This window comes from Triplophysa dalaica, chromosome 15, assembly GCF_015846415.1.
Source record: "Triplophysa dalaica isolate WHDGS20190420 chromosome 15, ASM1584641v1, whole genome shotgun sequence".
NCBI classification, from domain to species: Eukaryota; Metazoa; Chordata; class Actinopteri; order Cypriniformes; family Nemacheilidae; genus Triplophysa; species Triplophysa dalaica.
Genome location: NC_079556.1, coordinates 8,810,168 through 8,836,741, shown reverse-complemented (window position 1 = coordinate 8,836,741; position 26,574 = coordinate 8,810,168). Strand labels below are relative to the sequence as shown.

Genomic DNA, 26,574 nt, shown 5'->3' with positions numbered 1-26,574 from the left:
GAAAGAAGGCAGAAAATGAGAGAAAGAGAGAGGGGGTGGGATAAAGACCCCTCTGCTGCATTTCATGTTTCGCACTCCATCTGTTTTGGCATTTCATTTGCCGTGATACAACTAGATTTAAATCCAATCGGTTAGAGAAGCCTCCATGTGTTTTGTGCGTTCACAGAAAAACAAAATTTGACACCATTTGAAACTTCACATTTACCATCCTCTACACATCTCGAGCAAAACCGTAAGGCAATATTTTTGTAGAGCCAGATAAAAAACAACAATTCACACACACGCTCTTAACTATCCCTAAGGCAAACTCAACATAACACACATTCCTCAGGACCATACACGCAGCACCTTTCACAGCACAAAAACAAATAGTTTGCAAAACAGGAAGCTGGAAAAGACATGGAGTTGTGGGACTTTTGTAATAGGGTTATATGGCCCGGCTGTGTAATGAAGTTAAAATCATTTCAGGCGAAAGTGAGAATCTAGACAAACAAACATCCCAAACGTTCCTACACGCTGGCGTCACCCTTCCAGAAGCATATTTTCTGGAGTTCCCCTTTGAAATCTGAGTGCAGAATAAATAGAACTACAACAGATGTCCAGTGCAAGGAAAGACGTCCAGAACGGATTGTCTCGCTAATTGATCCATTTATCTTCAAAATGAACAGTTCAGTGAAAAGCTTAGATGTAACTTGTCGGTGTAGCACATGCAGAGGAGAGCCTGAGGGGGTGCGGGAGTTTGGCTGGTTATTGGGAGTCATTAGACTGGCTCAGACAGCGGGAGATCCCCCCCGCTCGTTTCCCCAGGACAGCTTCCCGTCACGCTGAGATTCTGAGCCGGAGTTTCTCTAAAAGCAAATCTCTGTTGGTCTTGAGAAAGGATCAATTCTGTATCAGTTTTCCTAACCTAGCAGCGAACAATTCTGATCCTTGATCTCTTTTTCCTTCTCCCTCCACTTCTTTAATGAATGAGACACCTATCTCTTTTTTCTTCTATTCCTGGACTACCTTAGTCAACTGCAGTGCTTGCTATCTTAAAGGGATATTTCACCCGAAAAGGAAAATTCTGTCATCATTTACTGGACATCATCCACTAACATATTACAAAAATCTTATTGTATAATGTTTTGTTTTGTTGAACACAAAATAAGATATTTTGAAGAATTTAGTAAAATAGCTCCAGGGCACCTCTGACTACCATTTAATGTTTCCTACTCGATGTTCCTGAAGTGAAAATTGCTAACATTCGTCCAAATATCTTTCTCTGTGTTCATCAAAACAAAGTAATTTAATGAGGTATGAAATTACATGAGGTTGCGTGAATGATGACAGAATTTTCTTTTTTAGGTGAACTTTCCCTTTCAGTGCTGACTTTTGCTCATACTTAGATTTCGTGTTTAAAAACAAAAAAAGTATCACCTGGCTCACCTGGCAATTGATATCAGGGGTATTAATGACTAGTCATAAAATATTTTTCACACTCTATTACTTATGAGCAACATCAGTAAACACTATCATCATTACCTGCTGATAATATGAATTTACAATAACTATCTCACAGTGCATGACTTCCCACCAGATGGTTAGCTACATCGTATTTCAGCACAACAGTCTGTACGTTCAAAATGAATGCTCTCTCTCTCTCTCTCAAACAGTTTGTCATATTCCAGGTACATTTAATGATCTCACATTAGTTTCTGATTACAAACGTCTCCCGCATGTTCAAATCTCAGCCATGCGCTGTAGAGAAAGAGAGGGAGAGTGTGATAACTTCATTTTTAATGGAAACGCGATTGATGAAATATCAAGTGTTAAAAAAGGTGTGAACCGAGAGGAATCGATGGCGATATTCCTGCAGAGATGTGAGGCGGAGCGGGAAAATGTCACAGGCGACGGCTAATGAAGGGAAATAAGTTAGATAAATTATTTAAAGGTTGTCATTAAAAAATGTCCAGAAAGAACAGAGTGTTGATGCTGGAAAGGTCAGCGCGATGAAGGAGAGATTCATTAACCTTAGTTCACCTCAGCCGTGCAATTATCACTGCGACTGATCTCTCTCGTTCGCTCGCATTCTCTGGGGTGTTAAGAAAACAGTAGAAAAATGTTGCCAAGATCTCTTCTCGAAGATATACCTCAGCTGCCAGGAGGACGTCAGAAGGACCATCTCCTGATCCGCTATAAAAAAACAAGCAAGAGCACTTCATCTGAACAGCATTTTTTTTACAGCAACAGAAAAGGATAGTTCTCCCATAAATTAAAATTCTGTCATTATTTAGTCACCATCTTGTCGTTTCAAACATGTATGGCTTTTGTTCTTCACAAAATAATATATTTTGAAGAATCTCAGTAACGAAACAGCGGCGGTACATTCGCTTCCATTGTATACACAAAACCAATGCAAGTGAAGGGGTACCGTCATTGTTCGGGTCCAACATTCTTTAAAATATCTTCTTCTGTGTTCTGCAGAAGACAGAAAGTCATACATGACAAGAGGGTGAGTAAACGATTACAGAATTAGCATTTTTGGGTGAATTATCACTTTAATTCTCAACAAAGTATTCTCTCTTTTTCTAAAGCATATGTATGTTGTTGCCGGGTATTGTTTCTTTTTTCAGGTTCTCCATAAAACGTGATTGTTCCCATTAAATGGAGGAAAGAAGAGAGCCTTTTGTCCTTTTTATCAAAGTCACAGATGTTTATTTTTATTGCAAATGTTTGAGTGTTTTTTGTCTGAATCTAATTGGAGAGGTTGTAGGGTTTGGGGAGGTTGTAGGGTTTGGGGACGCATTCCCGGAATGTTCTCTGGCATTCCCGCTAACCTCAAGGATTTGGGTTCTAACAGCCAAATTGTTCTGGTAATTCTTCATTTGTAGGTCAGGGGCCAGCTGTGGGCTCCTTGGGGCATTAAGCGTTTGTCAGCTCCTGCCAAACACACACATTGTCAGGAAATACTTGCTTTATTATATTCCTTTCTTCGCCCAGTCTCTCACTCTGTCTCGCTGAGAAAACAGGAAATTAAAGTGAAACACAGGATGGGTGGGCCTTGGTACACATGTAAGTCACATGCATATGTACTGTATTTACCTAAACCAACTCTAAGTCTTAACAATCGTTTCAAGACTACCTATTTTTTACAGCAGTTTACTGAATCCAACTCTTCTTTAAGTTTCTATGGAATTTAATGTGCTCTGCTGGCATGACAAAATTTGTACCTTTGTATTTTACAAATTAAATCAAATAAAGCTGCAATTTTGAAGTGCACATGGAAGAAACAAGTTGCAAAAAAGAAATGTTTAGGTGATCTAGATCTCTATCAATCTTCTTTCTTTATATTTATGTTAAAAATAGCTCTCCTGTAGCTCAGTGGTAAGAGCATTGCGTCAACAACGCAAGGTCGTGGGTTCAATCCCAGGGGATTGCACATACCTATGTTTAAGTGTATAGGACTTTGCAATGTAAGTCACTGTGGATAAAAGCGTCTGCCAAATGCATAAATGTAAATATTTCGATCCAACCACAAGTCTATTTAGTCCAACATCTGCCATTATATCATATGAATTCATAACTCTTAATTCAAAAATAACTTTTGTATGACAGATGAAGGATCCAGATTACATCCTTGACTACTTCACCTCAAGTCTGGTCGTTAAAGCAAACTCTGTGACATATGCACCTGCCTTCTGCAGTCTTTACAATCTAGACTCAGACTAAAAACTCATTTTGATGTATTTAGGTCAAGATAGAAATCAGCTGGATTCCTGCCGGAGTGGCACACAGGTAAGAGATTAATTGGCTGTTATCTGTCTGATTGAGAATATGAAATGAGAACAGCAAGAGAAAAACGAAGAAGTTGTGTTTGTTTTTAAGAGATGACACTTAAAGGAACAGTTCACCCAAAAATGAAAATTGCATCCATTCATTTACTCAACCACTCACCCTCAAGTAGTTGCGGATAAATTTGTTTGTTCTGATAAACACAGAGAAAGATATTTGGAAGAGTGCCAAATACTTCTTGGCCACAATTGACTACCAAGTAGGATAAATGTCTTTCTGTAATACACAAGGGAAGATATTTTATTTTTGGGTGAACTGTTCTTTAACAGCTGTCTTAAATGATCTGATCACTCCAAACCCATTCGCTGTGTCCCGGAAATCAGCGAAGCTCCGAACTCCAGTCGCCTAAAGCGCAAGTACACAACATTTGTGTGGGTGCAAATATTGTTTCTTTAAAGTTATTATTATAGCATCCAAGCAAAACTGATCACATGAGACGCATCTGAGCTTCACGTAAATTCCAGATGTAGACAGTTGTTCTGACTGTCCACTTGTCAGATCAGCCCATTAGGATGTTAATGCACTGTGTACCTATCTTATCCGGCCCCAGAATGAAACCGGGCTTTCAGTGTGTGTCACGCTCTCAGGAAGCCCAGGCAGGAGAACAGCAGTCTATTAACCCAAGCACACGATTGAAACAGAATCCAAGGCGTGAAGAAGTCAATCCAGCCGATTTACTGTGTCCCAGTACTGCTAGACGGAAAACTCTCAAATCTAATCTAGAGACCTCAACCCTGTGGGTGAGATGTTGTTTGCATTGAAATGGAAACATCTTCAGCTGCCTGGTATCAGGGATGTGTGTGTGGGGTCTCAGGTGGTCGTGAATGAGGAAGTATTCGACTGGAGGGCTGAGGCTGAATTAAGGAAATACACACAGGTTCTGTGTATGGAAATGGAGTCTGGATAGTAGCTGTACAGATTTGAGGACTCAGAGCGTGTGTAGGTGTGTGCGTAAGATGTATTTACATTTATCTGTATGTGTGGTTTGTGTGACTGAGTGTGTATATTTGTATGTGATTGTGTATGTATGACTGCACAGACACAGATGGTGTTGTCAGTGGTGACCGATGAGTTTAGCTTAGCCCAAGAACACGAGTAATGTATTATTACATATGTGGTTCTGACTGGTTGTGTGTGACTCAGTGTGTGTGTGTTACTGGATGTGTGTCTGTGTGTGAATTCTCTAGTGTATGCCTCCATAGGTCACCTGTTAGAAAGCATTGTGCGTGTAATATAGCATTGCCTCCTCATGAGTGTACGTTTTATCCAATAGACTGTATATGACACACGACTGCTGAACTTGGAATACTTTGTTTAAGCAATCTAACTTTGAATAACACAATATTAGTGGAGTTTAGCTCCTTGAAGAATTTTAAGAGTTTTTTTTAAAGAATAACATATTGAGTCCATGCCGTCTTAATTGGGTATTTCACCCAAAAATACAATTTTGTCATTATTAATCAACCTCATGGTTTAAAGCCTGTATAGGGCTATTTCTTCTGTGGAATACCAAAGAAGATATTTTGAGAAATGGCCAAATGTATAAAGAATTAGTAAAATATTGTTGTTGTTTTTACACCAGGTGTTTCAGAAAAAATATATAATTTGTAATAAACTGGCATTAGAAGCTTTTTAACTTGCATTCTAAAACTTTTTTTACATGTTTGGATGGATGTAATAGGCAAGTGTGAGCCAGATGTACACACATATATTGCGAGTTGGTTCAGGTGAGAAACATTTGCCCTCCAGAACAGATGGTTTTACTTCTCATCACATATGGAGGTAGGTCTGGTCAGGTGTCTTTTCACGCTTTCTTCCCTCAGAAGAGTGTGATGGTGTGATAGCTGTACTGGGGTCACTCGCCGTTTTACTGTTTCAGCATCACTAGATGCATAAGCTCCTGCCAAGCCATATCATCATCATATCATGACCTCATAAAATCGCTTTCATACACATCTGAGATACACAAGGTTCAATATACACTTATTATTTTTCCATTCCTCGGTTTCATTCTGATGGATCTGACTGGCCTTTGCTTTCCGGAGGTACAGTTTCTCAGGGGAGCTTAGCAGTTCATGCTTTAGAAGACACACACACTCATATGGGATGTAGATGTGTGTTATAGGGAAAATCTAATCCGTGAGAAGGTCAGGCATAGCAATAAGCAGCAGTGCTTGTCTTCTGAATCTGGAAGATCAGACCATTAGCCTCAAAAGGTGCCACCATAATACTGCAGAGAACTGAAGCAATAAAGCAGACCGGATGACACCGTTTCTACCGATTATAAAATAAACAGATCACTAGTCATAAACAAAGACGTAATGGAGAGGGAAGAGTTAGGAGAATCCTGGGTGCCCTGACAGTAAGGGGACTGACTCACTGCTGATCACAAAAAGGTAACCAGTAGTCCAAATGCCAGGAAAATAAAAATACCAGTCAAATGGAACTGTCTGATATCACAAAAAAGCCGGGCCAGGACAGAGAGCATTACAGTTACATGAAGTCATGGCTGTGCCTGCGAGCAAGAGACAAACACATGGAGAGAAGGGCAGGTGAAAGAATGTTTTAGGGTATTCATGAGTCTGGGCTGTTATCAGTTGACCTTTAAATTGGAGCCTCTGCTCGGTAGGAAACCCTAGGGGCCCGTCTCAGATTTGACTGGCTCTGGGCCCCCAACCCGCATATAATAAAGACTGCCAAAGCCAGCGGGCAAATCCTCACCGTATACTTGAATGCCATTCTCACTTTGTGAGAATTATTAGATATGTCAGATAAACTACTTTTTCACATAAAATAGTAGCAGGCCATTTGTAGCTTTAAAGCTCCAGTGTATGAAATTTAGCAGCATCTAGTGGTGAGGTTGCAAAATGCAACCAACGGCTCACTCCACTTCTCTCCCCTCTCTTTCAAAGCACAACAGTGGCTGACACAGGACTACGTTTTTTTGTCATGTAGATAACGTATTTACACTCTGTAGCGAGGTTGGTCTATTTAGGGCTACATTAGAAACAACATGGTGATTTCCATGTTAGGGGATACTTGGTGTATGTAGATAGAAATATCTCATTTTAAGATAAAAAACATAATGCTTCATTATGTCTTTATACACATGAGTTTTTTATCAATTTAACTAGATAACATTTCGATATGTCTAAGATTCTGATAATAGTTGCAAAGAAACTCAAACCCTATCTGAAATAAATACAAAAAATTGCATAAAATGTTTGGTGTGGCTTCCTCAACATTTTCCAAAGCACCAACTTTTCTTAATCATTTTTAAAGAGAAATAGAACATTTAAGACTTCTAAGAGTAAAGGCCTATTTTGTAGACTCTTGGAGGCAAGTGCTATATATAAATTGACTGTCTGTGTTAAAGCGATGTCATTAAGGGCTATGAAGCATGCTGGGACGGGGCAGACAAGCGCAGAAAAAGGCAGAAGTGTAAGGACGGGGTTGACAGAGCTCTTCTCTCTCTGGGGCAGCAGTGTCTGAAATGATGAATTCATCACTGCTGTAAATGTCCTGCAGGAGGCCAGATTGACTCAAAATCCCCCCTGAGGGGAAGACACGTGACTCAACGGGAAAATGAAAAGTCTTGTGGGAGTGGCTTATGAAATGTATATTCCACAGATTTACATTATGTAGGTTTGTTCTCTAAAATACTTTTACAGGAGAAGAGGGCCTTATATAAACTCATAAACTAAAATGTTTTAATAAATCCCTTGTACTAGATCTAGATTCATTACATCTCTTGTACTCGTGTACTAGAACAACGTTAGCAATATGTGCATTTGTTCATCCAGTTTAAAGGAATAGTGCAACCAAAAATAAACAGTCTGTCATCATTTACTCATCCACTTATTTCAAACCTGTATGACGTTTTTATCTTCAGCAGAACACAAAAGAAGATATTTTAAAGAATGTGGGTAACCAAACAACGATGGAACACCTTCACTTCTATAGTATGGACACATAACCAATGTAAACCGAAGTCAGTGGTTACCAGCATTCTTCAAAATATATTCTTTGAAATGACAAGAGGGTGGGATACTCACATCTACAGAGTATGTAACTGTATACTGTATGTTAAGTTGCAAATTGTGTTCATTTGCTTTTGTGGGCATTTATATATGTGTGCCACCCAATGGGAAGTCCACCTCCCTATCTATGACTCCTAATTGTGGAAAGAGGTTACAAGGAGAATAAGTCCCAAGCCGTCATTACTATTAGGAGCATGTTAGATCCACCTGGTGTTAACAGCACCTCTGTCATGAACACACAAGCTTCCTATGAAGTCAAAGCACAGACCAACCACCAAGACAATAACAAGCAGGCCCTGCGCCTCTGAACCTACCATCTTACATGCCCTGGAAACAAATGGGTCTTTTAATATAAAATAAAGGCCTACTGGAGACGTGCCAGCCCCTCCGGTGTGCGAGTGTTGGTTCTTATCAGACGTGTCTGCATTGCCAGCAGGAGGATTCATACGACCAAAAAAAGTGTATCACAGCAGGTCTGCTGTAGATTAATGTGGAAAGCAGGCTAACAGCACAAAGATAATGCAGGCCAATAAAAAAGACACACATGCTGGAGCGGAGCACAGGAGTGTAGCAGGGGCTAACAGCAGAACAGCTCGGGGTCGTTAAGCATCATTAGTGGGACATTTGTTCACACACATTTGTCAGGAAGCTTCTTGCTAAGCAGGGAGTGTGTTTTCCTCAAGGAGTGTGTACTGGACAGAAGCAAGCAGGCAGGAAATGAAGTTACTGCCGTGTGTGTGTGTGTGTGTTTAATCTACTGCATGATGAAGCAGATCTCTCCCTCATAAGAGACGTCATCGGTTTGATTAACAATAGGACTCGTCCCAGCCGGAAAACAACAGAAGCGTGTAAACTGCATCTGTGATTCACAAACAGAAACCAACACATTCGCACATGCACATACATTTTTAGAAGTACGGCAATACATAATCATATGCACTCACACATGCACAGACATTAAAGTGCCACATAGCTTAAACAGGAAATAGTTTAGCTGGAGCTCAACTGACCCAAAACAGCCTTAGAAAGTAAAATAACAATCTGGCAAAACAGCAGCGATGATTTAAGTATTGCAGGTTACAATCCCAAGACTCTTAATGATATAAACAGACAGAAAAAACACTGATGAAAAAACGATGTGCAAATAGTTAATTTATGACCTCTTAAAAGTCAAAGAGTTTAACTGCTCTGAATGGAAATAGTTTACCAACATGAAAATTCTGTCATCATTTACTCACCCTTTTGTCATTTTTAATGCACAACTTTTTTTCTTCTGCAGAACACAAAAGAAGATATTTTGAAGAATGTCGGTAACCGAACAACAGTGGTACCCATTGACTTGCATTGGTTTTGTGTTTAGACAATGGAAGAAGTTACCAACATTCTTCAAAATATCTTTTCTTTTGTGTTCTGCGAAAGAAAAAAAGTCATACAGGTTTGAAGTCAGAATTTATACTATGTATCGGCGTATTTCATGACCGCTTAGAATGCGGCTAAACCAATCAGAATCAAGGACCAGAAAAGTGACATTAATGAAATTATTAAATCTTTTTTTGGGGGGGGGGTGAACAATTGTAAATGAATAAAAACTGTTGCAGCCAGTGCATATGAAATCCAGCAAAAAATAGGTGTGAAATACATTCACACATACGTGTTGAGTGCTAAACAAATGTGAACTTGTGAGAAAATTTAGGATCTAACAGGCACAGCAAGGTGTGAGAGAGCAAGTGCACACACACACTTCAACACACTGCCAACAGCTGCATCCTGGGGAACAAAAGACCACTATGTAGACACAGTTTCCCTTTGGCCACACTGTCACAAGGCATGGAAACGCACACACACGGCACTTACATTCCACACACATTCACATTGTAGAAAAAGTGGCCCGAGAGATACTCTGAGAGCGAGCCAGTACACAACCACCAACTCCCCCCAGAGGAATCCAGAAGAGAAAAGCAGATAATTTAATGCCAGAGTTAAAAAAAACACATCTCTCTCTCTCTCTCTCTCATTCAAACTCATTTAACTACACTACAAGCCTAAAAACAAACCTAAAGATTTGTTTTTATAACTCCAGTATAAAAATAGCAGCACAGTGTTTCTTCAATCGTGCACGCCTTTGGTCGGATCTTTATCTTAAAGGGGTCACATGACACGACTAAAACAAATATTATAGTTTGTTTTAGATCTAATGCAATGTGTATACACGATTTAAGGTTCAAACACGCTGTATCTTACACATACCGATAATGTAAAGCGCATTGTCTAAAACGTGCAGATTTTTTACAAACCTCATCGCTTTGAAAAGAGAGGTGTGCTATGATTGGTCAGTTAACCAGTGCGTGTAGTGATTGGTCGAATACTGTTTAAAAAAATTGACATTTTATTATATATATGGGATAACAAGACTTTATGCCACTGTAAATACTGTGCAACATTAAATTCATAGGTTTCAGGTACTATTCACACTTTCATTCTCCTACAGTATATGACACCACAACTCAAATTAAAATGTTGAATTCTATTAGTTTAAATCAAAATAAATAAATATAAAAGTGTCAGTAGTTAAGGTGACACCTATCTGCTTATTACTCCGGTTAACAAGATGCACAATTGCTGGTGCCCAGCACCCAAAAAAAACAGACAAAGACGAATCTGTTTGCCACAAACATGCCCTGATCTAAACCTGTAAACCAGGTATTAAACACTTAAGAGATGTTAGCTACTGCTAATTCACAGAGGAGATTAGCATGGAGCCTAGAGCTAATGAGAGTAGCTTTCTCTTTTTCTTCAGCTCTCCTTGCTTTTCTCAAACAAAACATTAGCAGATAATGTAACGGAATTAAGAAGACAAATGATTCAAATTGGATATTGATCAGGGGTGTGAGGTGGCAGTGTTTCCACTGGTTAAGCCTGAGATGAGGTGATTGATCCACAATGCTTGTCCTCACGTCTGGAGATGTCTGGCAGGCCTATAGTTCTCCTGACAAAGGTGGTGAATGGAACAGGCAACCTGTCCGGCACCAACGCGGGGTGAATACAGAACATTTATGTCAGTCCACTGAATGATGTTTCAAAGGTGACGGACGTCAAAGACAAATAAAAACACAGGTACAACTAGATAATAGGTGGACGTTCAGGCATTGAATGAGTTTAGACTCTCGTATTGGCAGGTAAAGGGTCGGCCCAAGGCATTCAGTAATGATGCTGAACGTTCAATAAGAGGTACTGAGTGCAGTGGCAAAGGCTGCTGATCTGAGAACAGCTTTAAAGATCAGAGCTGAAGGCTTAAATTCTGAAAGAGATGCACTGATAGCCATCAAGCTGAGAGAGGCAGAAATCAATGTTAAGTCAATGTTAATTGTCAGGGTTTTTCTATGTGGCCAAATTAGTGACAAAATCGGTTGTACATGCAAAGCCAAACAGAACAAAAAGTTAAGAATGTAACTGTGCAAACTTCAAGAACAAAAGAGCTTCTAATATAAAAACAAAAAGACTCAACTATGAACTCTGACCCTTTACCAAAAAATGCAGTGATTTTAAAATAGCTACGTGCTTTTCACACCTCATACAGTAAAATCACATTGCATAAATCCCCCCAAAAATTAAGAAGTCATAATGGTTTGAAAGCCTCTGTATTTCGGGCATAAACAATGTAATGTGGGTTGGTAGGCTGCTTACTGTTCATGTTTTTGAAAATATTTAATATTGGAAGGATCTGTCTGTAGTATGGGACCAGTGCCTCTCCGACCATTTCTGCTGATACAACCAGGTGCTGCAGAACCTTGAGCGTGGTGCAGATGACCTGCCTGTTCCTTGTGTTCAGAGCATCTGCAGACAGAAAAAGGGCAGAAGGTTCAAATAATGATACTGTATCATTATGACAATGTATGAGAAAAACTCCAGAATGTGATATATCACTGTCTTTTGTTACAACTCCTTATTTGGGCCAAAGTTTCTTGTGTTTTCTCTTTGTGTCTGACAAAGTACAGTATACAGAAAAAATTATTTGCATGGAAATTAAACAATAGCATTGTTGCAAACCAACTTTACAAAAGAAGTGCTTTACAACACCACAAGTGAATAAACCAGAAGCAACAGTGATGAGGAAAAATCCCTAAGACGTTTATGGAGATGATAACATTGCCACATTATTGGACAAGTTTACAGAATGCATACATACAGTATATACAAGATAAAATGAGTAAAACATCCGATTAGCATATGTTGTCTGGTTATAAAATGAATATAATTTTTAAAGGAGCCTATAATCGGCCCCGGGTGCATCTAGCAACCAAGAAAACATGAAAAATTGGAACCCAGTAAGTTTGTTTTGGTGTGCCTTTCCCTGCAAGCATGTGAAAAATCGAGCCGTTTCATTTCGCTCCGATTGTAATGTCAAATGCGGATTTCATAATAATGTTACCGCCCCTTAATATACACAGTTCCACCCACCTTGCTCCGCAATTGTTGTTTTCAAAGAGGCAGCGGTGTACGTGACGCTATGGCTAAAGTTCTTGGACAACATGTAATGTAGTCATTTGGAGTCCAAAGCTTTGAGGAGACAGTAGTGGATTTATTTACTTTTTAGTGAAAATCCCTACCATAAGTAGGGATAATGAGAAGTTAAAAAACTAGCTTGTTTGCAGGAATCACTTCAAACTGGAGTGCTTTTTCAACCTGGGACAGCACAAGCAGGATTAGCTTCAAAGTTGTTCCTCAAGAGGGATCGAGACCAACTGAATGAGACAAAACTGCAGATGGGAGTAATATTTATCAACAGACTGAATTGACGTAAATGTACCGTATATATAGCAGGATAACGTTAGCATATGATAGCGAAGGGAGCTAGGTCAGTCACGGGCTAAATAGAACATTCAAAGCCAGTGTAAAACATGCTGTATATAAGTGCAGATGGACACGTTGATATGTATAGCTGCGCTAAGCTGTTTGTTTTGCTAATGAACAGGGGCGAATACTGCAGGATAGTTTCATTTAAAACGTCTCTTATCATTCATGCTTAGGCTGAAAAATCATTCACAGCATACTAGTTATGATTTCACATTGTGTGTGTAACGTTATAACTTGTCAATGACAAGCGCTTAAATCCACGTTATTCTGCTGAGATCTGCAGGTGCGCAATCCGTGGATTTAAGGCAAGCATACAAGCACAACGTGAGCCCGGTTTGCTATGACGGATTATTTGTCTCCGGACGAATGGTTTGAGACGTTACAGACGAAACTAACCGCAGAAAACATAATTTATCTAAACCATTGCCATGGCAGTACTGTAACTCATTATCATTTAAAGAGACATCCACGTAAACGGGTTGCTGTGAGCAGAGCTGGTTTGACTAGGCAAGAAAGGTTTTGTTTACATAGCCTTTGAGGGTTTTTAAGCAAAACATGTTCCAGACATTTCATGAAGACCCTAATAAATCATACCAACTTGTTGAAAGTGGTCATATGAGGAGACCTTTAAAGGAACTGTTCACCCAAAAATGATAATTCTGTCATCTTTTACTCAAGTTGGTCCAAATCTATATGATTTTTGTTGTTCTGCCGAACACAAAGAAATATATTTATTGTGTTTTGTTACCAAACAGTTTTGGGGCACTATTGACTACAATACTGTAGTAGAAAAAAATGGTGCCAAAAAACTATTTGGTTTAACACATTCTTTTAAATATCTTATTTTGTGTTCAACAGTACGAATACATTTCTATAGGCTAGTCACCACTTGAGGATGAGTAAATGATGACAGAATTTTCATTCTTAGGTGAACTATCCCTTTAAAGCAATACAAATACAAATATTCAACATGTACGAATACAGACGGTTTTGACAGACACAGGTTGGCTGGCTTTGGATAAGACTCCCTGGTGGCAGCTGGGAAAGCGTCAAAGCACGTCTGTACCCAACATGCGTGTAACATCCTGTCTACCAAAGGTGCCATCTGGTAAATGTTTGAAGGCAGCATCCCTATCATATCTCACAATCCTGTGCTTGCAGTTTGGTGGTTGGTCAAAGGCATAAAAATTATATCTGTTAAGTAGAAAATTACTTATTTCCTACCACATAAACGTTAAAGGGGTGCTGCAACAATGTATCATGCATTTTGACTTCTTTACAATGTTATACGTGCTGTCTTATCATGCTTAACATGTTCAACTTGTCAAAAAACGAGTTGGGTGTATAAGTAGTATTTCTTTGCTCAATACAGTCCCCCAGCGATCGTTTCGGAAAGTTTTTTCGAACATAAAAAACTATGTGTAACAACTTTTCTTAGTCCTGTATTGAACAATTCTCCCGGAAAAGCATGCGGAACGCCCAGAAGAAGGAGAGCAGTAGAAGGAGCATGCGCAGATGGTTAGTGAAACTGTTTTGTTGGCAATGTGCTTTAGTTCAGCCTACCTCTCCCCCCCCCCCCCCCGCTCGCACCGTGTGATTTCGGGAGTTATCGTACAGCTGTATCTATCTTTTATAAATGTGATCAAACTAAATTCTCTTCGAAGATACGACGTATGCAATTCTACTCTATAGGTACTCAAGATTAATATGAGATTGGCAGAAACCCCGTGTGTTACAGCGGCTTTAAACAGCAGCTTGACCAAGCTCATTTCAATTTGATTTCATAGTTATATAAGTGTCTCTTTCTTATATCTGCTGTGGCTTTGACCCTTAAGGAAAGAGTTTACATCCATTTCAGCACTTAAAGCTACCTTGGAAGTCTCAAGAACACAAAATGTTTGTCCATGCACTCCAAATGCAATCACATGATGTCCTACCTACCTGTCAGCTTATGTACTGAATAAATCAGCATACCCATTTAATGCATAACAAGCTTACAAAACACGCTAACATGGATCCTCTAGATGAGACATGCATTCACACATACACAAAAGAAAACAGAAAACAGAAGCAGACCTTTTGTAAAAGCAAGACCCTAAATTGCTGCTGTCTTCGTGTATTAAAGAAGTGTTTATTTTTAAATGACCGGTGGACTTTACAAGTCATTCCCATTTACTTTCTGCTCTCCAATACACCTGTATGATACCTGTATGAAACTCTAATTACCAAATCAACACTGCGCACTGTGTTCCAGCGGCGTGACATTTGCACCGCGTTCAATAATTCATGGTGTGTGACTCAACTGGAAGACTGAAGATCTGTTTCTAAATCTCTCTAAATAAAGGAACTATTAATTCCTCCCCTATATTAGGCTCTACAAATGAACGCCCTCATATACCTCTTCCTTCTCTAAATGCCACAGGTGCATGACATTTAGATGCTTCAGTAATTGAGTTAGTTTAACTTCTCATTCAAATATTTCAGTGCCTGGACCTCTGAGAGACCCGTAAAGAGAAATCACAGAAGAGATATTAATGAGATTATATGGAGAGCAAATATAAACTTTTGCTTAATTCTCCATTCATGCATCTTTAATTCATTTTTATTTAAAAAATAAAACAGGTCATTATTTGATGAAAGTAAGCACCATGTTCAGGTGTCTGGCTGTGTTGTACAAACCCAAGCAAAACTCAAAAAGATTCAAACAATTGAATCATCTCACATCTTTACATTTACGGTATTCTACTGTCTGGGCATTGATTGAACAACGTAAGAACATTCTCCTTTCGTTTTAAGCTTACTTCATTATGGTCTATTCTGTATGTGCCAGCCAGGTCATCATCTTTCAAGTCCACACTCTAAAAAATGCTGGGTTAATTCTGTAAACACATTTTTGGGTTAATTGTGCTGGGTCATAATTTTGGGTTGTTTGAGGTACTGTAAACACACAGTTGGGTTGCTCATGCTGGGTCAAATGGACTGTAGGGGATCTTTCACCACTGAACAGCTGGGTTGGGTTATTTTGACCCAACCGGTTTGTTCATTTTACCACGTCATCGAACCTTCTGGATCCTTCACGCGTCTCATTGTCAGACGGCAACGCACATCACATCAAGCTGATTTTATAAGGTAAATAAATATGATAATATGATTATTTTTAATAACTTGTGGTAAGAGCACACTGATTTTACAGTTTAATGCAGTATTTGATCTGTCGCTGTGCGGAGGAAGTGTTTTATTCTGTGATTGATTAAAGTTAAGTAATTTAGCAGCTTAGCATGCTAATTATAAAAAAGGCCGTAACAATCGCTTTATCCTTATGTTATATATATATGTGTGTACGTGTGCATATTTTTACTTTAAAAGGCTTTTATCCTTCACGTTAAATCCTCATGGAAATGTATGAACTAGCCTTAGGTCAGAAATACATGGTATAGTTCGGTTACTGTTTGCCTACTGTATGGCTTTGTAAATGTTTAGTCAGAATTAGATAATTTCATACAAAACTTGATCTAAGGGGTTATTTTTTCAAGTGTCTGTGACGTGCCGGATCCGACCAACTAGCAATAATTTAAAATTTAGCATTTGCGCGCTTTTTTCCCCTCAGGTAACGTTACCGTTAGTTGCATTAGCAAAAAGCTATGCCTCTTAATCTCACTGATAATTACAATTAATGACAAAAATAATGTTTGGAAAATTAAACAGAAATTATCTTCTTACACACGACAGCAAACGATAGAAATAACTGACTTTTATACCATTTTCCAGCTGGTAAAAATACAAGTGTTCTAATAATTTTGGCCATCACTGTATGTTATATCCTCAGAAGTAAATGATATACAGTATGAATGTAGTGAATGAAGTAAAAAACTAAAAGTGATTTTTGAAATTTTCTTCTAAAATTAGCATTTTTATAAGGCCTCTGTGTTTGTTCATTAAATGCATTTTAACTTACATTTTAGTTATGTTTTAAGACTAACTGTCATATATCAGGTGGGGACTGTCATGGTGGAATACTTGCAAAATGCAGAGACCAGTGATATAATCTGCACATTTTGTGCCTTGGGGATGAGGCAGGACATCCCAGACCTTCGCTATTGTTTCGGGTCATGCCATTGAAAAACTGACTTGTTGCTCAGTTGATCTGTTTCAAGTCCTTTTCTGTGCTTGATGTTAACTAAGCAGTCTCTTCCTAATTAGGAATCTCTTCAGCATGCAGTTTATCGTATTGATGGACATGAGTCTTCATGTGGGAAGTTTTTGAGGACAACAGTTTTTTCTGGGCACTTGTAACATGCTTTAAGTTGTCGTTGTCTGTTGTTTGGAGTCTTTGTTTGGCTTAGTTTTAATGGCACACTGTTTGGACTGATTCTCATGTGCCAATAATATATTTTTGAGTGTTCTAATGCTGCAATGTTGACATATAGAATAGGAATCTACAGTGCCTAATTCACCCAGTTTTTTGTTTTTAAAGAAACTGATCTACAAAAACTTGTTTTTATGTATCTGTCGGTGTTGGATGAAATGTATGACAATTGCACCTATTCAATAAATGTAAAGAAATAAATTTAATAAAAACGCATATTTACAATTGCATTTCTTTTGTGTAATTGTATTACAGAAAAATTATAATAATTTTACATTCCTTTCAGATTATTTATTTTTATTGGTAAATATAAAAGTAGCAAGGCAATGAGACAACATATAACCCAATGTTTAGGTTGTGTTAACCCAGAAACACAGTTAACCCGACCCACTAGTTGGGTCAAACAAACAACCCAGCATTTTGGGTCAAATGGTTAAACCCAGCACTTGGGTCAAAATAACCCAGCGTGTGTTCTGTCCCATAGTTACCCAGCAGCTGGGTTAAGGTTGGGTTATTTTCTAACCCAGCAATTCTTAGTGTGCAAGTTCTCAACATTCTTTCTTATATTCTTAGTCATTCCACCATCCCATATAAGACAGATTTATGAAGCTATAGCTCTGCTTGTCTAAACAAGAATAGCGCTCTAGAGATTTAGTGTTTATCATAATGGCCCTAACTTCTTTGGCCAATGTATGCTTTACACAGTTGAATGTTTCTTGCACCTTGTTATGGATTTTCTTTGGAATGTTTCTCTATCATCAAGCACAGATGAAGTGTATGCTGTGCCAAGTATGACATGTGTTTTTATTCTAAACTGATGCGAAACAGAACTGCCCACAGATAGTACACATTTGAAAATGTCATGACTTCAAAAGGCACCTAGTATGCTCATTTTTACAAGATGTAATGTGAGTCACAAGTGTCCACAGAATGTGTCCGTAAAGTTTCAGCTAAAAATACACCACGGGTCATTTATTATATCATGCCCAAAATGCCCCTGTGCCACGTGTATTGTGGTCAACTTCCTCAGGTCTCATAGTAGCAGTGTCTCGTTTCGTAAGGCTGCGATCCTGGTGTCCTCCAGAGGTCTCATCCTCTAAAGGATGCGGTTTAAAGAGGATTCTCAATTTAGAATTCGAGACATCCTTCTTAGGACATACTGGCAGAAAAGGAAACAGGAAGTACCACGTTGCTATGACAACACATTACACTCGCACACCTGTCAAATTAATGAAAATGATTTCTACATGATTTAAGACGTACAAAATTGATTCCTTTCCTTTTCAAGAAATAAACAAAAATATTTGCATTACTGCTTTAACTAAACACTTGTAAACCTATTTACTACATATGCCTTCTATGATTTAAAAAAACATGAAACAAATTATAAACTGTAAATATTAAAACACCACGCGTTTGATTGAATGTGCAGCTGTTGCCGTTTATTCAAATAACAGACGTTGGCTGACCGAATTCTTGTGAAAGCAGGTCGCATTAGAAGGGTGCATACAGAGTGTCCTACCAGCTTTTATGAAACGGGACAGCCTCGATGACGTAGCAGGCTTCAAATGAGACCCCCTGAGGCAGCAGCCTTCGGAAACGAGACACAGCTAGTGAAGGGGACGAGACTCTACAGATTCTAAAGCGGATTCGATTGGCCAGGAACTTGTAGCGTGATGTCTTGGAATTTCTAGATTTTTGAAACGCACCTGACAGACTGTCAGTTTGAACGCTTATATCTTCTAAATAGTTTTCAGCGTGTAGGAGCATATCAGTTATTGAAGTGCTTAAGGCCAACTTATTTTTAATAAAAGGGAAAAAATTATAATTTTGATATCATTAGGGCTTAAGCTCAAGTGTGCAAAATTTGCACTGTCCCGGATGGGGCAGGGTCTATGCTAATATGTTAACAAAGTCTGTAACAAGTAATGGGTCCACAATGTCCAAACATGTTACATCATTCATGTTTTAAACAATTTGGACAGTCTTTTATAAGATGACATATTTTTTTCTCTCATAAGTTTACTATTGAGATACATCATGTTTCTTTATAATAACATGCCTATATGTTTCATGCTTGAAAAAACAGTGACTGGTTTAAATGTCTCTCATGTCTGGGCAGTTTTTTTTTTACCAATAAAAAAGAAAGGCTTCTTAAAACGTCTTGGTTACGTATGTAACCTCAGTTCCCTGATGGAGGGAACGAGACGTTGTGTCGAGAACGACAGATGGGGTTCGCCCTTGAGAACCAATCAACTCTGACTACTATAGAAAAGGCCAATGAAATTTGGCGAATGCAATTTGCATGCCGGGCTCCGCCCCCGGAAATCCGGTATAAAAGGAGGCCGGCGTGCAGCATTCACTTACCTTTGTTCTGAAGAGCCTGAGACCTCTCAAACTGCAGCAGAATACGATACGTGTTCGTGGCATAAGGGACACAACGTCTCGTTCCCTCCATCAGGGAACTGAGGTTACATACGTAACCAAGACGTTCCCTTTCTGTCGGTCTCTCGACGTTGTGTCGAGAACGACAGATGGGGTTGCCTATGGAAAACGCCACAACGCTGTATCGCGTCACAATCTCTAGCGAAGCGACGGTAACAAGCCTGGGCGTGTCATCTCGAAGCTTTCGTGAGACTGTAACCTTCCAGTGTGGTGGTCGGGGGGTTCCAGAGCTTTCTTGGAGAAAGATGGGTACAGCCCTGACCGGTAACTTTCACGGACGGGGCCTTAGCTCTCTATAGGCGAGAGGCCGTCCAGATCAGTTTACACCGGGTAAGCGCGACTCTTAATCAGAGAAGCGCTACAGAGGCCACCTCCTACCCGTGGGGAGGAATATGGTGGATATAGGTATGGTCTCGTCCTTGGAGGAGAACGCATGGAACGTGCGGACTGAGTAGTTAACCGCGAGGTGGAGGCCCACCTGGGGAAGTTCATGGGTTACCAGGAGTGGGAACCATTCTCATGAGGATACATCAGACGGAACAGCCCACGGAGGGGGTGTTACAGACGTCCGGTAGCACTAGGTCCGGTTAGAGCTATCTGTGATAGCTCACATGGTATCCCGGCCTAAGGGGGAAGGCTGCTCTGCCCAGCCAGCCCCCAGGGGGTGCTTGTTTGGTGATGGATGGAATGCCTATTCTTAACCAGTGTCTGGGTAAGAAGGGAGGCTGGTGAGGTACCAGTTTCTTAGCGATGTGTTCGGGTAAGAAGAAAAGGTAAATAGCACACTGACCCAACCTGTTAGAGGGTGGAAAGGTGCTTTCGCAGGCATACGCCCCCCCGGATGCAAGTCCTACATGTCGCCACGCAGGACGTGGGCTGACACCGGGTTTACGCGAAGGTTGTTAACCCTTGCGAAGGTGTTTGGGCATAGCCCAACCCGCAGCTCTACAGATGTCTGCTAGAGAGGCGCTTCTGCCAGTGTCCAGGAGGTGGCTAAACTCCGTGTGGAGTGAGCCCTCACTGCCAATGGGCATGGGAGATTCTGAGATCGGAATGCCGTCGTAACGGCGTCCACGACCCAGTGCGCCAGCCTCTGTTTGGAGACAGCCTTCCCCTTCTGCTGTCCTCCAACAGACACGGAGCTGGTCAGAGCTTCAGAGCTCTGCGTGCGGTCCAGTACGTACTGGACACAACACTAATCGGGTTGGGTCTTCCTCCCCTATGGGGAGCGCCTGCAAGTTCAACACTTGGCCCCGGAGGGAGTAGTGGGAACTTCTTGGGCACGCATCCGGGCCTGGGTCTCAAGATAACGTGAGAGTTTCCAGGGCCGAGTTTAAGGCAATCCAGGGACACGGAGGATGCTCGGTGGTCCCCTACCCTCTTGAAGGAAGTGAGCGCCGTCAGGAGGGCCGTCTTACTCTATGAGGAAGATCGGAACCTCCGAGGGGCTCTTTGGGGGGCCCTGAGGCTCCCCAGGACCACTTAGGGTCCCAAGAGGGTATGGAGCGGAGATGAGGCGGATTCCGCCCTCTCGCTGCTTAGGAACCTGGTGACCAGGTCGTGTTGCCCTAGAAACTTTCCACCGACTGAGTCGTGATGAGTGGCAATAGCGACTACATACACTTTCAGTGTGGAAGGGAGATGTTAGTCTCCAGTCTCGTGAGGAGGGGAACACAATCCTGATCAAGCACCTCAGTGGGTCTTTCTCGTTGAGAAAGACACCAGGACGAGAAGAGGCACCGTCTAGAGGCGTGTAACCGCCTAGTAGATGGGGCCCTAGCCTGGGTGATGGTCTCAGCCGTATAGGGGGAGTAGCCATCTTAGGATCTTCTCGTCCCGTCTAGAGACCAGAAATGGGTGTTCCAGAGGTCTGATCTGGGATGCCAGAACGTGTCCTTCCCCTGAGAGAGCAGGTCCTCTGTCAGGGGAATGGTTCAGGGGGAGTCGCTGTCCAGAGCATCGGCTCTGAGGCCAAGTGCGGTTAGACCGGTGTGGTGTAACCAATAACACTTGGTGCTCCTGCTCCCTGACCTTGCACAGAGTCTGTACAAGAAGGCTCCTGGGGGGGGGAAGGTGTGCTTCCGCCCATCCCGCGGCCAGCTGTGCGCAAGGATATCCGTGCCGAGGGCAGGGACTATCAAGCGGGCAAATGGTGGTGTTACGGGAGGTGAACAGGTTTTACCTGGGCCTACCCGAACAGCCTCCAAATGAGCTGGACTGCACGGGGGTGGAGTCGCCACTCTCCACGAGGCATAAACTGGCGAGAAAGCACGTCGGCTGTCTAGTTCAGTTTGCCCGGGGTGTGTGGCCTGCAGGGAACGAGTCACCTGTTGACTCCACCGGAGGAGGCGTCGAGCAAGTTGTGTTTAGCTGCTGTGTGCGAACGCCACCCTGACGATCTGTATTCGCTACAGCTATAGTGCTGTCCTCGGAACAGCACGTGCATGTCTCGCACGAGAGGCCGTAGCCTGCTCAGTGCAAGTAGCATAGCCCACAACTCTTGGCAATTGATATGCCAGCGCAGGCGGGGGTTCGTCCAAGACCCCACCTGCGTGCCCGTTGCACACTACACCGCACCCCTACAGGGAGACTTCAGTCGTCACCACGACCTGCCTCATAACCTGCTCAAAGGGACCTGAGTCCGTCGAAAAAGTCATAAAGACTAGGGGTTATGGTGCGTCGGCAGCAGGGCGGCATCACCATGCGCCTGCTGCCGGTGTGCCACGCTCTCCTCGGAACTCGACTCTGAAACCAGTGTTGGAGCGGTGTCATGTGCATCAACTCGAGGGGTATTAACCCGCGAGGACGCCATGTGTCCCAGGAGCCTCTGAATTGTTTCAGGGGGACCGCTGTCTGCCTAAAATGTTCATTTCAGACAGTTCAACACTGGTTGGGCACAACTGCGGACAGGTGTGCCGACATGGTGACAGAGCTGAGTTCCATACCGAGAAAGAGGATGCTCTGCACTGGGGAGAGCTTGCCCCTCTCTTGGTTGACCTGGAGTCCCAATCGACCTAGGTGCCGGAGCACCAGGTCCCTTTGTGTACATAACAGATCTCGCGAGTGTGCCAAGATAGGCCAGTCGCTGAGATAGTTTAGTACCCGCTCGCCTTCCTCCTCTCAGGGAGAAAGGGCGGTCAGGGACAGACCGAAAGGGAGGACTCTGTACTGATATGCCCGCCTCTCGCACGCGAACCGTGGGAACGGCCGGTGTCGAGGAGGATCGAGACATGAAAGTAAGCGTCCTTCAGGTCGATTGCCACGAACCAATCCTGACACCTCATAGATGTCAGGACGCGCCTCTGTGTGAGCACCCTGAATGGCAGCTTGTGAAGGTGCTCTGTTCAGGGTACGCAGCCTTTGGGGGCAACCCGCCGTCTTTCTTGGGAACGATGAAGTGCGGGTGGTGACCCACTGAACATCTTGGTTTTGAGGGACGAACTCGATGCCTGTTTTGCCAGAAGGGTGGTGACCTCTACCCGAAGTACGGAGGCGTCCCTGCCTCTGACAGAGGGAGAGATGATGCCCCGAAACTTGGGTGAGTCTCTGGCGAACTGGATCGAGTAACCAAGACGGACCGCCCTCATTAGCCAGCGAGACAGTGTGGGCAGCTCTCGAGCTCCCAGGGACTGTGACAGGGTGACCAAGGGGACGGTCTGCTTCATCATTCCCACGGGGGGTGGTTCGTCGGCTGGCGGAGCTAACCATGTCGCGGGGAGTCCCCGGAGGGAAGGTTTTTGCTCCGCCTGCTTACCTGCCTGGCGGGACAACGGCACGCACTGTCGGTTTGAGAGTGGTGACGGCTGTCGTATGTGTACGACCTCACGCCTCGCCAGGGTGTGAGGTCGGTTCGCCGAGCACGGTCCAGTGGAGTGTGCGATCGGCTGCAAGTAAACCCGGGGAGAACAGAAAACTCAGTGAGTAAGTGGGCGCCAAGCCCTAACAAGGGCCCGGCTTTGGTGACGAGGCAGGAGTCGTCCCGTACCGACCGATCAGAGCCGTGGCTGTGAAGGTTCGGGCCCGATGTTGTTCTCCCTGGGGTCTTCCCGTCAGTGTCCCTTCTCGCGAGGAGGTTGCTGACGGGGTGGAGGTTTCCCCCTCGACCTCTGCTTCCGGGGTGCCGCCTGTGGGGGCACAGGAACCGGAGCCGATGTCGAAAGGGTCCTGGGTTGCAGGGAAGCAGACGTCACGTGAGATCTCGGAGGCCTGTAGGCGGCCGAGTCGCGGCGTGAAAAAAATGTGGTTAATTGCCACTGTCTGCTTCGCCGTCAAAAAACTGCTGAGCGCAGTCCTCGACGGTGTTACCAACAACCCACCCTGCGAGATGAGTGCATCAAGAAAGCGGACTTCCTTGCTGTCACTCTTCTGCACAAGGTATAGCCGGGGGTGTCTCTCCTGGACCACTACCGTGGACATCGTCCGACCCAGGGCCCGTGCCGCCGCCTTAGTCGCCCGTAGAGCGCTGTCAGCGGTGGCACGGAGATCCTGCATTATACCCGGGTCGGCCTTACCCTCGTGGAGCCCTCTCAACGCCCTGGCCTGGCGGACCTGCAGGATGGCCAAGGCATAGAGAGAGGAGGCAGCCTGGCCCGCAACATCGCAAGCTTTCGACACCAGTGATGCCGAAGTCTTACGTGCTTTGGACGGTAGGAGTGGTCGATCCCCCCCCAGGTGGTAGCCGTCCGCGGCACAGGTGCACCGCAGGCGGACGTTCCACCCGGGGGATCTCGACGCAGTCCTTGGCTGCCTCACCATCGAGGGAAGTAAGGGAGCCGGAGCTGGTTTCACTGGAACGGTCCGTGAGTGGAGCGTTCCAAGTTTTACACAGCTCCTCATGCACCTCCGGGAAAAACATGGCACCCGGGGTGGGCGCGGTTTGCACCGCGCACCGACCTCGGGAACCACGCATCCCCGGGTTAGCACGGATGACATCACTTCTGCTTCCTCCTGAACTCGACCGCTGGGGGTGGAGTTTGGATTCGGCAGAGTCGGATGCCAGTCTCCCTCCGATGCTGCGAGCGACATCTCATCTACGTCACACATCGTTTCCGAGTGTGTGCGTGAGGATCCGGACGGTATGCCACCGCCGGTTGGGGAACGTTCAGAAGAGCGAATCGGGGTGCGATCGGCCCGTGAGCACTTGGCTGGCGGGTTTACGTTCGCAGAGTTCCCCGTATCACTAACGCTGCTAACGTGGGTGGTCATCGGGGCCGTAGCCACAGATGTCACAGCCCGGGTAGCAGACGAAATGGTGGCTGGTTCCCGTAGGAAGACAGCCACCCGTGACCGCAACTTCTGAATGACAATCTGCCCGCAGTGCAGGCAGATGTGTCAACGAACGCTGCTTCAGTGTGCTGGACGCCCAGACACCTAATGCAGCGATCGTGTCCATCCCCCTCCTCGATGAGGGTGCCGCACCCAAGAGAACAGCGGGACATGCCGCGCTGGAGAATGCTCAGTCAGTCCTGAAAAGGACTTTTAGAAAAAATCTCTAACACCTCCGGAACCGCCGAGACGCCCAGGGGAAGGTCGCTGCAGGAAGGGACGATCCGCTGTAACACGTCGTAGCACCAGCGTGTAGTTGTAGAGGATTGAATCCTGAGTTGTACTCATGAGCGATGGCTCTGAAGAACAAAAGGTAAGTGAATGCTGCACGCCGGCCTCCTTTTATACCGGATTTCCGGGGGCGGAGCCCGGCATGCAAATTGCATTCGCCAAATTTCATTGGCCTTTTCTATAGTAGTCAGAGTTGATTGGTTCTCAAGGGCGAACCCCATCTGTCGTTCTCGACACAACGTCGAGAGACCGACAGAAAGGGAACTAGCCTTATATTATTGACACTCACTCTTGCTTGGTATGATGAGCTGTGGGACAACAGGAAGAATCTTACTGCCACCATGTTCCAGCATGTCGTGGATTCCCTGGCGAGCAAAGAACTCATATGGGTGAACGGTCTCGCATAAACCGTCAAAGAATAGAGGGAGGTAGTGATGGTAGTCCAGCTTTTCAATCTCCACCTGTTCAAAACACACATACACAAGTTTTTCAATGTCATGTATGAGCTACTTTAAATAACTAGAAGGCCGGAGGGTTTAGGTGCTTTTAATAAAAACATATGTTTGCATCTGTCCTTATATTAGTCACATGCTAATACAAGCTTTGGACCTCAAAAGAACCTTCCCCCATTTTAGTGGCCCCAGGCATGTCGCCATACATTCTTCGGGGGGGAACGGGGGGGACAGGTGGCCGAAGACTTTAGAACACTCAAACATGTGACTTCCTATTGGATCACACGTTCACAGCTGTCAATAATAGACATGAATAGACAAGGCATGTAGCCCGTCCTTGAGAAATTGACAAACAGTCACAAACACACTACTGCCACTTGCCATAAATAATTAACCTTCAGAAAATGTTTTTAGTTAACCTTAGGAGGTCAATCTAAATATTGTAAAATATTTATTTTACATAGAGTACACCATTGTTCAAAAGTTAAGGGTCACTAAAGTTAAGTGTTTCTTTTGACCTTACAAACTTGTTGATGTCAAGGTTGTTCAATGTCTGAAATGTTTGTGGTTTTGTAGACATAAATACAATTATGCAAAGATATTATTTTCTTCACTGCAAAACTAAAATTTTAAATAAATTTATTTTTGAAATGGATGACTTCGACTGGATATTGAAAAAATCTGCCAGTATTTGCCCAATATAAATAGGAACTGCAGTTACTTTGTATTTTAGATTTTTTTTATTGCAACCTTATTCCAATTCCTGCATCGGTTAATCGATAGCTTTTCTGATCACATTATCATTCTAAAATGGAAAAATAATGAGTGAGTAAGTGAATCTAAACTTTCTAAAATGTTCTTTAAACATTTTGTGAATCTGTTATCAAAATGTACAATTTCTAAAGATTAAAATCCTGATTTATCTAATAAATAGACAGATTTATTGAACTAGTAGAAAAATAACTAGATTGTGTCACAGGTTTGCTGGTTTGGGACCAAATAATGGTTGTACATATATGGAAACTTG

General features: G+C 42.9%; 1 protein-coding gene across 1 annotated transcript in view; it reads right to left on the bottom strand.

The window, feature by feature from the left end:
* The window catches only part of pacrg (PARK2 co-regulated), a 95,414-nt gene that overhangs the window by 16,250 nt on the left and 52,590 nt on the right, over positions 1-26,574 (bottom strand). The window contains exons 3-4 of the mRNA XM_056767083.1: positions 25,385-25,556; positions 11,559-11,708 (exon numbers count right to left, since the gene is read on the bottom strand). Of these exons, the coding sequence (XP_056623061.1) occupies positions 11,559-11,708; positions 25,385-25,556 (322 nt within the window). The remainder of the gene's footprint in view (positions 1-11,558; positions 11,709-25,384; positions 25,557-26,574) is intronic.